At 41.6% G+C, this 14636-nt stretch overlaps 1 protein-coding gene across 3 annotated transcripts in view; it reads right to left on the minus strand.

Annotated features, from left to right (window-relative positions):
- Nucleotides 1–14636, minus strand: part of LOC121719387 (complement C3-like) — a 130287-nt gene that overhangs the window by 57517 nt on the left and 58134 nt on the right. For all 3 annotated transcript variants that reach the window (XM_042104932.1, XM_042104931.1, XM_042104930.1), the window contains 6 exons: nt 14387–14584; nt 13849–14037; nt 7944–8099; nt 3265–3394; nt 3017–3088; nt 2664–2858 (listed from right to left, as the gene is read on the minus strand). In XM_042104932.1, coding sequence (XP_041960866.1) covers nt 2664–2858; nt 3017–3088; nt 3265–3394; nt 7944–8099; nt 13849–14037; nt 14387–14584 — 940 coding nt within the window. The remainder of the gene's footprint in view (nt 1–2663; nt 2859–3016; nt 3089–3264; nt 3395–7943; nt 8100–13848; nt 14038–14386; nt 14585–14636) is intronic.

Raw genomic sequence — 14636 nt, forward strand, 5'->3', positions numbered from 1 at the left:
GGAAAAAATATATAGCCTGGACAAATATCTGGGTATCCCATAGGTTATCAACTGTCTCGTGGCTTAACGGCAGCGCGTTGGTGCACTGCGCGCTCGGCCAGAGTTCGCATCCTATCTCTTCCTTTTATCTCTGAGTAAGAGTAGGCCTACGAGACACAACAATAGGTTTTGACCATACATATTTATGTATATAGTTACTCTACATCGAGAGTACAATAGGTAGGTACAATACATCAGTCAAAAACAATTGAATCTACGTGTCACACTAGTTCACCTGCAGGTAGCGAGAAGCAAGAGGACAATCTCACATCATAAGAAAATCGAACCTACAACGTTGGGATAATAAGTCATCTGCTTTAGCCACTACACCATTTAACACTGCTGTTGTTAGGGACTGTGAAGATTATAATACTAAAAGCAAGGCAATACTTTAATTAACATAAATAGAAAGAATGAGCCAAGTAGGGGAGCAGTGTCTTCATCAAAATTAAGCTACAGGATAGATCAATCATTGAGTCACGAGATAAACATCTACTTCGCAAATTTTGGTTAGGCGGTTGTGATTTTTGGTTAGGCGCTCCGGACACCAACAGGAACTACCAAGGAACGACACAAGTGCGACTGCCTAGGGGCAGTAGTTCAAACGACCAAACTTTGCGTCCTTGTTTGCGATTGAGAGTTCGAACTACCCTTTCTAGAAACACCAAATCCAAGAACGATGCAGCGAACTACCAAGGTTGCGATGCAAGTTAGCAAACGATGCTTTCTAGAAACGACCCCCTGAGCAGCACTATAACAAGTTGGATACGTTGGATAGTGCAATAGTCCCTCTCCTATTTATCCCAAAGGAGTCAATTGATTAAAAAAATAATTGCAAATATTGATTAGTCCTTACTCCAGGACATTACTCCACTTTACCTGTCCATTTTAGATGAGCTCAGACTCAGATGGTAGCATTTCTGTATCATGTCTAAATAAAAGTTCTTCTTTGCATGGTAGAGTTTACACTAGCATGTGCTCATAGGCGATGGTTATCAGAAATTTCCCTGAGCCCATACAAGAAACTTACAGAAAAAAATGTCTGATTTGAATGAAGTGCCATCTGATGCAAAACAGCATATACATTTACCAATGTTTTTTTTTTCAGCCCTGTCCATTGTTTTAAATATTTCTCTGGATTATCTGAATATTTAATGATATTATGTACTTTAGATGATTAAATCCTCAAATCCTTCACAATTTCATGTTAAGAAACATTCTTATATTGTTTCTAATTTGCCCACAGAGGAACTCCTCTAAACATTTTACTTCTGAGAAGTTAATCTAACTAGTTGTGCCATGTTCCTCCTTCTGTTGTCTTTATCATTATACAACTTTTCCAGCCTGTTGTTGACCCCGTCCCAACTTTTTTGAAACGTGCTGCTGGCATCAAATTGAAAATGTGTTTAGATTTTCCAAGAAATAGTCAAATTTCCTAGCCTGGCGGGCCATCCTACATCATTGAAATGTATAGTCTGGAATCGAACCATTCACCTCGCTTAATCCAAGGGGCGGGCAGAGAATTGTCTTTCAAACTGCCTAGGCATGCAATAGGCCAGCGCTACGACCACAAACGTATCCGGTCGGCAAAACGGCAAATACATCCTTCTTCGAAAGGAATGACTTAAGTGCATTGTGTTGCTCAACTTTCAAAGAAAAGCACAAGTCCAACTCCTCCAAAGTTGACGCCAACGCCGATTCAAACAACCGCTCTTCGTTCGCCATAGCCACCTTCCTTGTTGTTCACCGTCGCAGGACTGTCGTTATCCTGTTAAGCTCGCCTTAAGACTCTAACAAAATAGAGCGCTGTGATTGGATGAAGTCCACGGCGTCAGCCAATAGAAATCCCTATGGTTTGATACTAGACGTTAGCCTAGAAATCTAGACGCGCCCCTAGCGGCCGCAAATTACATTTGCTGCCAGGGCTAGTCTAGCAACTCTCCTTTGGCTTGTGAGCTCCAGAAATCGAAACTTAATCAGGCCAATGAAATCGTGTATAGAGTCGTTAGGTGGGCTTAACATAATGATTGATGGCAGAGTTGCAACGGTTTGGCTTGAATTCCCTGCTACTTGAAAACAAATAATGGATGTTGCTGCTGGCGAACAGTGTGACACGAGTTAAGCTTTTATTAAGTAGGCAAACGTTTGAACTAGCCAACTAGCTCCGCTGGTGGGAAACGCATGGGACTCATAGCGCTGCCGCTGTCCTATTGCATGCAGAGGGAATTTGAAAGACAACTGATTATCCCGCCCCTCGGACTGAGCACTGCGAACGGTGAGTGCCCAGACCCTACATTTTAATGTGGGTCTGGCTCGTCAGGCTAACTAGACGTACAGGCTGAGCAAATTAATTTGCCGCCACTAGGGTGCGTCTAGATTTCTAGGCTACAAAATTCCCTCAACAGTTGATATGTTGTCTTGAACTATTCTCAATATAATAATTAATTTATTTATATTTATATTTATATTAATTTTATTTATATTTTACAAATTGCCCTTTTTCAAAACAACCTTTTACAAACTTTTTCAGAATTCAGGTTGTAGTTGACTGTCTGCACAAACATTTGATTTATTACATTGCGAAAAGAAATAAGGGAGGTAAAAAATTATAATGAGCTACTTACTGCGTGCCAGCTGGAGGATGTCGTCCCTCTCCTCATCACGGTGTTTAGAAATAATCTCACAGCACTTCAGGAAGGCCACTTTGCATTTTGGGCCGTCCAAGATGAACTCGGCGCGGCGCTCGCAGGAGTAGCCCAGTATGTTCTTCTTCATCCCATCAACGCAACATTGCCTCTCCTCTCCAAAATAATTTTTGGCTGAGGTGAGAAACCAGTGAATGATGGATGGACGGTTAGATGGACAGGCAGGTAGGTACAGGTACAGGTAGGTAGGTACAAGTGTCTAGAGTGAATAGGCATATGATAGTTTAGATTAGTTGAGTTAAATCCTGCAAGGTGAAAAAGAATCAGCTTGCCTGCTGTGGTTTGGACCTCCATTATAGTGACAGCTCGTCGTTTCCTTTTGGCCTGGGTCTGACAGGTGGGTGCTATGGAAACACCATAGTACAATAAACATTGATATTATCCACCACTTTCGATAGTCTTCATCTCAAGGAGAAGTTGACAAACGTTTACTCAAGATTTGTACTTGCACCTTTAAAGCGATATGTAATATACTGTATATCTATTATTGTTTGAACTGTTCCTTGCTATGCGTAATTACCTTGCCGGACTGCTGTTCCTCCTGCAGCATTGGTCTCAAACACCAGTCCAGCATCATAGAAAACCCCCATACTGTCTTTACCACTGCCAGCGGTGCAGGCAGTATTGAGTTTCTCAACAGTGTCCCAGACCTGTTTGAACACAAGCAGATGCTGACACATACCAAACGCAAACATTTTTCATGAAGAAAGCGTTTTAAAAAAATATACAGCTGTGAGGATATTGCTTAAAAAGATGTAGTTTAAACATTCAGGAACTCTGGATAATACTTGAATGAGGAGACTAAATAAACACTAACACTAAAAATAAAACCTCCATAGAAATGCATGGGGTTGTTTCAAGCGTGGTAGGCTTTAAGAGGTTTCATTCAATCGAAAAACGTCCAAGGCTCTAATTGAGACCTACCGTGATTTGTCCAAACCTGTAGGTACATCAGGCTAGTAAAAGGGATGTGTGTCTAATTAAGACTCTGTTTTTAACCAAGTTTTTACAGTGTTTTCATGTCCTGATTTATTATGCTATCAGAAATACAGAATATTGTGATATACATTCAGTCTATATGAGCCCTCTACTGCACAACGTTGCCCTAAGGAATCGGCAAGTTATTCTTAAGCCCTAAATCCAACTATGTTTCTTTAAATAATTGCAATCAATTAGAATAGTCAAAAAGTATCAAAGAACAGTCCAATTCTGGTCCCAGGAGCACATGATGTGGGAAGAAGGTATATTATTTACCTTAGTAATCTTATTTAAAATGGCTTAAACGGTAAAGTAAACGTTGGCTATACATGCATGAAGGTGTAGAAAAGCTTTTTGTCATGGTTTAATATTTTTGTTTTCTTTTAGTTGCCTCAAGGCAACATTGTGCTATACAATGGTAGGTGGAAAAAAAATATTTTATTTTAAATTTAACGCACACGCACTATGACTTCACAAAATCTCACTCCAGCCAAACACCCAAAGTTGGCAACCCTGCCGCTGCCCCACATAACATGTACATAGGGCATCAGACGTCTCTGCCCAGAAATCTGTAGGCCAGATATAGTACTGCAGCAAGCACTTGACTCTTATGAGGCTTGGCAGAAATATTTCTGGCCATTTCATTATTAACGTAAGGGCTTACTGTATATTACTATTACTCCGCACAAAGTCTGATGGTTAGTAGCCTAGAGTGACTGTTTTCAGAAATGGCCAGGCTAGGGCATGCTATATAGATTATAACATGTTGGATTATGTCATCTTCACTTACAAACCTAGAGGATTTACAAGAAGATAGACAATAAGGTTATGTTTGCTATTCTGGCCTGCTGTGGCATGACTAATTGCAGTATCTGAGAACTAGCAAGTTATGAATTGCGACAGCTATGGTCAACTGTAGGCTATGTTTGCTATTCTAGCCAGTTTTGGCAGCCTCTGAACGCGCATACGTGAGTTATGAGTTGTTATGGCAAGTTCATTGTAGTAGTATGAACCAGCAAAAAACTACACAGAGCTTCTAACTCTGTGACACGGCTATGAGTTAGTGCAGATGCATTTCAACTGTGATGTTGGCTCTGCTGTCATTAAAACAGACCCGTTTTCCCTCAACCTTCAAGTGTTCAATCAGAGAGGAAAGTGTTAGTTAACTCAAATAATTTCAGAACCCACATTTCTATTCCTCTTGGACTTGTTTAGTCAGATCATATCCCTAGGTTAATTTATGTTTTTTGTATGAGGTGAAGTTTCAGGTTTTGAGAATGATAAGTGTGTGTTCATGCAGCACCAATATCAAAATCATTTTAGCATAAATCTTCCATTATTTATTTTTTTATATTTGACATGGTTATCAAGGAAATAGCCTATCGTATATGCTATTGAATTTCTTTATAATGAATAAAAAAGCGTTTTGACTGCCGGCTGCCAGACAGTAGGATGCCGGTGTGCCCTCAGTGGTCCAGTGGCATCTCACGCTGCGTGCACAATATAAAACTTGAATTCAGTTAAACTCTATCATTAGACTATCTGCCCTACAAGATGTTCGGCCCACGAGTCGCTACTGAATACAGAATAGCAATGTGAAACTGCCAAGTCGCAGGATATGTAAAAGTTAGATTCGGTTTAACTATTTATTCATTTCTGATCGGACAAGAGGCATTCCATGAGTAATCCAGAGTGGCGATCTCCCAGAATATCCCCAGTTGGGAGTTTTGCCTAGTAATCACTCTTCATATTGCATTAGAGAGCAGCAATTTCAGTCATAATTGTGTGGGGAAAATGGAGTAAATAAAAAAGTAAATGTTTAATATGAGACGTATAGACAATAGGCTGTACAAGTTACTGGAGGGACAAGCTTCTAACCCTAGAGTGACATTAGCTACGGCAACTCTAGCAATTTGCCACCACGTAGCTGTTACGAGCTGGTAAACTAGGCAGCGAAAGCCTACTCTTAGTACTGCTTAGTAGGTAGCATTAGTTGCTCGCTAACATGCTAATGCAAAGTAGTTGGCTGTCTGTCTGAGTTTTTAGATTTATAGTGCTTATTTCTCAATAGGCCTAACTTTTGCAAAATATAACGGCACAAACCCTGAACTTTTATGTTAATATGCAAAAATACATTGATAATATTTGTCATGAAGCAGGGTTACACTAAAGTGTCATCGATTTATATTCATATCAAAGGTACGAGAATATATGAAGGGTTCAGATGCAAAAGCCTCTAAATGCCACCTATGTCAAAAATGAGATAAAGATGGTGAGGGGATGCTCTCCACACATAGTATACGCTAATCAATTAATTTAACTTCTAAACCCACTAAATACCACTCTCTTCCTGGTCTGAAATATCGATTTATAGGCAAAAACCTATAGGAGCCTGAATTTAAATGCTTATTTAAAAGAAAAGTGGTCAGACGGATTTAGAGGGTTTTGCATCTGAACTCTTCATATTTGAATTTGGGGTTTATACAACTACAGTGCCCGTTCAAACATGCCATTCCTGAAGAAAACCCGTAGCTCAATTACATGCCCACAGGTATGCCTGATTTAAAAATAGGATGATAAGGAAACATCATTCCAGCTAAGCATTCAATAATGAAAAGGCTACTTAATATTATAATATATTAGCCTATAACACACACACACACACAGTCACTGCCCCACTCCCCTCCCGCCCACACACACATCTTCACTGTCATCACTCACATACATTACATACAGTACTCTGCTTGCAATAGTAAGTCCCTGCCCCCCCCCCCCCCTACATACACAGCACATTATTTCATCAGGAAGCTTCTCCAACACACATATTGCACACTGCCCTCTCCCCACATACACAGCACATTGTCTCATGAGGAAGCTTCTCCAACACACATATTGCACACTGCCCTCTCCCCACATACACAGCACACTATCCCATCTCCCCTGTCATCCCCCCAACACACACACCAAGACCCCTGGCAGTTGGGTTAGCCCCTTGAGCCGTGGATCTGCCCAAGGTTTCTTCCTTGGTAAGGGAGTTTTTCCTTGCCCCTGTTGCTCTTGGGTGCTCCTTGTTGGTGCCCCCCACCCAATCCCAATCCTCCCCCACCTTTTTTATGCAGCCCTTGCCACTTAATCTACTAAACCCCTCTTCTACTGCACTTTTTACCCCCCCCCCCCCCCATTAATGCACAAATAGGCTGACACCAGACATAATTTCACTGCATTTCTTACTTCCAGTAACTATATGCATGTGACAATAAACTTCCTTGTATCCTTGTATAATTAATGTGGCCTCTAATAGGCTACATGTGTAATAAATTTAAGCATGGCTGCATGTGACATTTCTACAGATCAGAATGAATGACATAAGCCTAACTGTTTTGAGTTAAGGCTAAATGTGTATAGCTTACTGAATAACTTCCTAATGCTATTCGAAGCCTCAGTTTATTGCACATACTTTTATTTTGAGTGGTCACTACATACCCGTGTGTGTTTGATGGCGTGATAGGTGAAGTCGCTCAGTCTGCAAGTTGTCTAACGTTGGCTATGTGGCATTAGCCTATCGCTCGTTTCAATTTGGGACCTTAGATGGAATTATCGTTTGTTTAGTCAAAGTCGCAAGTCCAAAGTAGCCTGGACTATTCAAAGTGTCAGCTTATTGCACATACTTTTATTTTGAGTGGTCACAACATACCCCTGTTTGTTGGCGTGTTGTTGAAAAATCCGCGTAATCATTTTATGCAAGCAAACTGCATACAGGGAGTCTTTATTGTTGAGGTCAGACATGATAATCATCTTGCATCTTAACCCACAAGCGGTTCCGGAGTAATCCGTTTTTTAAATTGCGACTGATCATCAAAGTGAGACCTAGCTACTGTCAGTGCACGATGTGCACGATCCATGGGGGTGGAGCTCCCCTGAAACTGGTCCCCTTGGAAACAGTGCAGTGCAGCGATAAACGTCCTTCGTAAATAAGCATATTTTGAAATATGCATTCAAAAATCTTCAAAATCGAGAGTGCACACCTTTGTGCCACGCGCGAGCCACACACAAAATCTTAGGTCAGTCAGATATGCGTGCCACAGACACACATCCGGACAGACACACAGACGCTTCTTGCTTTATAGATAGATATTGTCCTTATTGACATGCACAAATACTATCTGTGGTGATATACTGATTACTCATTATCTACCCACTACAAGGACAAAATGTTGGTACCTTGCTCTGAGTGAGTCTGTGCTTGTTGTTGAGGACGTAGACTCCCTTATCCACGGCCACCAGACCCACTTTGGCCCCAGGGTCTCCAGTGATCTTCAGGCTGAGTTTCCCTTTGGGCTTGTATCTTGTATCTTTAGGAATGACTTCTACCTTGAGCTGTGCGTAAAGATAATATATGGGTTATTATAACAATAAAACTTCCAAAGCATTGCAAATATGTGCAATTTATTAGTAAAATTAGTTTTGCAATATTGCATGACCATCAGAGCTAGTGAGCGGAGTGTGAGTGAAGAGCGGAGCGGATGGAATTTTGTTGGAGTGCGGAACGCTTTTTAGAGGCCAGAGCGGCCGCTCTGTTCCGCTCCAATTTCGCTTCAGTACCGCTCACACCACGAGTGAGGCATGCCCAAATCCACCCAGAATTAATTTCTTCCCAATAAAACCAAGACTTTTACATTTCAAAAATTGGCCATTGTGGCTTGTTGATGGGGATGGAGTTCCCTAAATATAAGTCATATGTGTACTATTCCTACAAAACAACTATAATTCTCAAATTATGGCCGAGATTCTATTTATAACCGGGCCTCGGATAATAGCTAGGGCCGTGGTAGATTCAGACAAATAAAGGCCGGTCCCCAAATACAAGCTGGGGTAATAGCCTAATTGCCTATAGGGCAGTGTTTCTCAAAGTGTGGTCCGCAAGCTATCCCAAGTGGTCCGCGAGCAGACGTGGTAAAATATAGGCTAGATGAGTTGTTTGCAATATTGAACCAACTTAAAATCAACTTGTATCCAAACAGTTCTGCAACACTAAATCACAACATAAATCATATGAATTCTCTGACACAATAAGCAAGGTGCAAAGACACCAGTGCAAATAAGCAAGGTTGTTCAGTGAGTGAGTCTATTTTGTAATATACTGTTGTAGGTCTACTTTTTTTTAAGATAGGTGGTCCGTGAGGCTTTTTTTATTTGTTAAGTGGTCCTTGGTCTGAAAAAGTTTGAGAAACACTGCTATAGGGCTATCCACAAGCACTAGAAGCCATTGTTTCAATTTAACTCAATGAAATAAGAGCTATTCTTAATATTTTATATTGTTGGTTGGTTTAATAATGTTGCCACCATGGGTCTCCAACACGTCGCTCTCAAGCTCAGTCGCTTGCCGCCCCCTTCTGAGCTTGCCAGAGGCTGAAGCAGTACTACATTTAAACACAATTGTTGCTGCGACTTGAGGCATTCCAGCATACCAATTTAATAAAAAGTAAATCATGTATGTAGATAATTTGGTTAAATGATTATGCAGTTTGTTTATTAAGAGCCACCGTACTATGTGGTATGAGCCAATCAGAATGCCCGGTGACCTGGTTAACTCTACCTCTGTATGTAGGAATGTGTTATTTTTCACGTGAATTAAATAGAGTGGTGAAGTCCCGCCCCTTCCGTTTGCCTCCATGGGACCTATCTTTAAAAAAAAATTGAACGGCAGTCTATGGCAAAAAAGAAATTATTTGATTCCCAGTTGACTTGTGCCTTGAATTACCCATATGATGTTTGTCAATTTTAAAGACAATTTTTCATGTAAAGACATTTGCAGTTTGTTTCGTAACTATTGAATTACAACATTGTGAAAGATCGTAATTCCAACGACTACAAACCCATCAGTCGCGCTAGTGACGTTAGCTCATTCACAGCCACACTAGATTGTACAAGCATACCAGCAACAGGTCTTAATTGGGCTTTCCTTGCCGAAGAAAATACCATGAGTCAGAGGATTAAACACATCAGGTAAGTTGTATTCGTCCATAGACTGTACATTACATACTGTTAAGTGACATAGCAGGCAGCAAGATGCAACCGTTAACTAGCATAACAGCTCTTATCGTTTCATTACGTTGGTGACGTACATCGTTTGAGACGAGAGATGTAGTCCACTGAGTGGATTCGCACAAAACCAACATAACTTTTGAAGTCTATCGAACAACAGTACTTTCTTGACGTGAAAAATGATCTTTTAAATTCACACACATCATATGTGAAATTTGTGGCACAATTCAAACTGGACCAAAAAATAATTGTTATCTCTCCATTAACTCCCGTTCATAATTTTTTGAAAGATAGGTCCCATGGACCGGAAGTAGAAGGGGCGGTACTTCACCACTCTATGCAGTCGCTTACACACGGTGTGATCATTGACTGATAGGCCACAATACAAACGTTCTACATGGTGTCAGAAGCGAGTACGGACTTCTCGACAGTTAGTGTTATTTTCTATCATCGTTGAACAACCTGTTGCTTTGAACCGTGCCAGCATAGCCATCGCCAGTTTAGGCTACAACGCTGCTTTCTTTTACCCGACGTGATGGCGGATGGATTTCGCAGACCCGACCCTCTCGTTTTTGATGAAAATATCGCCGAGAATTTGCGTATTTTTGAGCGGGAGTATGACATTTTTATTGCTGCTGCACATTCGAACAAGCCAGCAAGGACCCAAGCTTATATCCTTCTCAACATTGCTGGCCCAGACGCCATCGAACGAGAGCATTCTTTTGTCTACGCTGCTGAAGTGCGCGAGCCAGGAGAAGGTGGAATCATTACCCCAGCTGAATCTCGAGAAGACCCAGCCTGCATGTTTGAAGAAAAAGTTTAGTGAAATCTGCGATCCTCAAAACAACAGGACTGCGGAAAGACACAAGTTTCATACCAGAGGTCAGAAACAAGGTGAGAACATCGAATCATTCATAAGTGACTTAAGGATTAACGCTAAATACTGCCACTTTAGAGCTCTGACAGACGAGCTAATCTGTGACCGCATCGTGTGTGGAGTTACCAGTGACACTCTGAGAAAAGCTCTGTTAAGAAATAGCGAGCTAACTCTTGCCAAAGCCATTTCAACCTGTCGGATACACGAGATGACCGAGGAAAGTAGCAAGACGTTAGCATCACAAAGTAATGCTGCCAGTGTGAATGCGGTTAAGTTAGATTCAAATAGAAAGCAGTGGCCAAAGCCCCAGCCCCCCTCACAAACTATCACGAGGTGCAATAATTGTGGAGGCAGCCACGCAGCTAAGCGGGAAAAGTGTCCAGCATTCAGACAACAGTGTCACGGTTGCCAAAAGTTTAACCACTACAAAAGTTGCTGCAAGTCTAAACCGGGCAGCCAAAATAGGCAACATCCTAGACAGAAATCTGTCAGGCAGACTGTTAATGAGATCGAAATAGAGGAACAGACATGTGAAGATGGAACGTTTTACGTGGATGGTGTCGAAGTTGACCGTCATGTTGACTGGGTGAATCTAAAAGCCATTGAAAAGGATGAAGGATTTGTCACAATGCACATAAACGGCAAACCCACTGAGATGAAAGTGGACACAGGAGCAAAATGCAATGTGATGTCACTGGACACTTTCAGAGGACTTAATAGTGGCGAACAACTTGTGAAGCAGAAGAAAGCAGCTAGCCTTGTTGCTTATGGAGGCACCAGAATTGAGACCAGTGGCATTGTCACTGAGCAGAACCACCCATTGCTGTTTTTCATTGTAGACAGAGCAGTGCAACCACTGCTAGGATTTCATGCATGTATGGACATGGGGGTTGTGAAAATGAGTCCAGACATCCACCAGATCAGCGTAGAGAGAAACACAGACACAGTAAAAGACCTGTTCAGCGACGAGTTAGGAGAACTTCCAGTTACATATTCCATGACTTTGGATCCCAGCATACAGCCTGTGGTCCGCCCGGCCCACCGTATCCCTGTTGCAATGCAAGAAAGAGTTAAAGTTGAACTTGAACGCATGCAAAGCATAGGTGTCATAACTCCAGTCACAGAACCAACCGACTGGGTGTCGTCTATGGTAGCAGCACACAAGAAGGATAAGCGAGAAATCAGACTATGTATCAATCCCAAAGACCTCAACACAGCACTGAAAAGACCCCATCACCCAATGCGCAGTGTCGAAGAGGTGGCAGCACAAATGTCTGGAGCAACGGTGTTTTCTGTCCTGGACGCAAAGAATTCCTTTTGGCAGATACGTCTCGACAAGAAATCGTCATTGCTGACTACATTCAGCACTCAGTTTGGGCGCTACAGATTTCTAAGGATGCCTTTCGGCATAAATTCCGCAAGTGAAGTATTTCAGCGCTCCATGGAACAACTGTTTGCGGGTTATCCCTGCTCAGTCATTGTCGACGACATCATCATAGGAGGCCGCGGAGTGGCTGAACATGACGCCAACCTGAGAAAGGGCACGGGAAGTCAACCTCAGGTTAAACCCAAGCAAGTGTAAATTTCGCCTGGACCAGGTGACAATACGTAGGCCACATCTTCACAAGGGAAGGTCTAAAAGCAGACCCGTCCAAAACTGCAGCAATCAATGACATGCCAGTCCCCACAGATGTGACCACACTACAACGCTTCCTAGGCATGGTCAATTACCTTAGCAAGTACATCCCAAATCTCAGCGACATCGCAGCGCCCCTGAGGAAACTCACCTGCAAAGAGACCGCATGGTGCTGATTTCAACAGCATCATGAGGCTTTCGAGCGCCTCAAATCATGCCCGTCAAGCCCGCCAGTACTGGCATACTACAATGTCAAAGACCCAGTTACCCTGACTTGTGACGCGTCATTTTATGGACTAGGAGCAGCATGTTTACAGAACGGCAGATTAGTGTTGCACGGTGTATCGATACTAAAAAGGTATCACGACTACATGGTACAAAGGTAACACGACTACATGGTTAGTGCCAAGTTCTTCTCTTCTGTTTTAGTCTAGCCTAAGTGAAACAAGTATGGTTCTCTGGGATAAAGCGAACCTTCCTTCATCAATGAATTTTGACGAGACATAACGAGCTGTAATCATTTTGACGAGACATAACGAGCTGTAATCATAGGGTGCTATCGTGATGAAAGCGCAATGTTCACGCCAGAATAACATTACCATAACTTGTAAAATCTATTTCATGTTCGGTCAGTACTAATGGTAATATTTGTCATGGCACGTAGACTGCAATTTGTTCAATAAGTATTGCCCAGATGTAGGATAGGATACCCGAAATGCGCTAATTAAAGCCCACAGCATATAATACCACCAAAGCGTGTTGAGTCCTAATAATAATAGCGGCTTATTGTTACGTGGTAGCAAATCATGTTATCAAAGAAATAGACGTAGGCTAATGTAGGAATGCACAAAGACATATTGCAACAGGTAATGGTGTAGGCCTATCAAACTTTCTACAATGCATAATTAATAAATGACTCAATTTAGGCTTGGCTACGCAATAAGATTTCCTTTACAGCAATTAATGAATGAAAGCGACTGCCTTGTCTCACAATAAACAGCGTGTGGTCACTCTTTGAAATACATGAAACGTAATAGTGAACCATTAAATACCCCCCAGATTTCAGTGCCCATCAGTCCCAACATTTAGCAATACAATCAAACAATGAGCGGAGCGACTTTGGCGCAAATATGAGCGCCAAAGTCGGCCGGAGCGGAGGAGCGGAGGAGCGGCCGAGTGAACAGCTACCTGAGCGAGGAGTGGGATATTTGCACTGCTTTGGTCCACTTACTAGCTCTGATGACCATTCATGTAATTGTTTATAAAACAATGTTGTTCCTTGTCTGCAAGTTTGATACAGTATGTGATACACATTTATACACATAATACAGACTTATACATTTCGTTTTATGTTATCATTGTGAGAAGTGAAATAATAGAAAAGGGGTTGGACTTTTGCAAAACTTAATCAATGACCTAGGAGTAATTACTGGAATACATTCTGCAATGCATTTCTGCAAGTTACCTAAATTGTGCCAAATGTAACCATTAATTACTAATTAGAGGGAAATGTAATGTAATTACGTAAATAACTTTCTAAAAACACACCTTAGCTATATTACACAAACCTTTCCCATGCAGGTGTTCTCCACGTCCACCCAGACTGAGTCAGACACCACCTCAGAGCCCACATGGTAGTACGCCACAATACGAAAGGAAGGGACCATGTCCTTGGTCACAATTAAGTCCTTAGACAGTACAGTCTGACCCTGTCTTGTGATCCCGTTTGTTTCCACAAGTTTCCCCCTGCTCAAGATCTGATGTGAAAAAGCACATTGACAACATTTTTTTTTCCAATTTCCAATTTTAATTTGGGTGATACAGTAGGTGTTTTGGAAAAAAACCCGAAGGGCAACTACAATAAACCTGATAAAACAATAAAACAAAAACTTGAGTACTTCAGTCAGACACACAGACACTGAGACAGACAGACATTTAGACATACAGGCAGACATGTGTTTACCCCCCCCCCCCCCCCTTGCTGCTTGCAATTTAGATATATTTTATATAAATGGTTTAAAAAAATATATATCCAATATCCATTAATTATTAATGATAAGAAGAATAGAGTAAGTACTGTACATTATAAATAATATGTTAACTCACCAGGTAAGTGATCTCATGGGGCTGTTTGAAATTGACTTGAAGGTTGAAGTTCAGAGTGATCCTGTCTCCTAGTCCCACATGTCCTGCAACTTTAATGTGTAGATAGTTCTTGGACCCAGCCTTAGTTTGATATGGCTGCACTCTCATGTCCCGGGAAGCCTGTCTGTCTTCTGCCAGGTCAGTGTCCATGGTCGTTGCCTAGCAATTCATTTGATTTTTAATCAAATTTAGACAAGAAAAATGAGGCAAG

The sequence above is a fragment of the Alosa sapidissima genome, chromosome 9 (assembly GCF_018492685.1).
Source record: "Alosa sapidissima isolate fAloSap1 chromosome 9, fAloSap1.pri, whole genome shotgun sequence".
In the NCBI taxonomy this organism is placed as follows: domain Eukaryota; kingdom Metazoa; phylum Chordata; class Actinopteri; order Clupeiformes; family Clupeidae; genus Alosa; species Alosa sapidissima.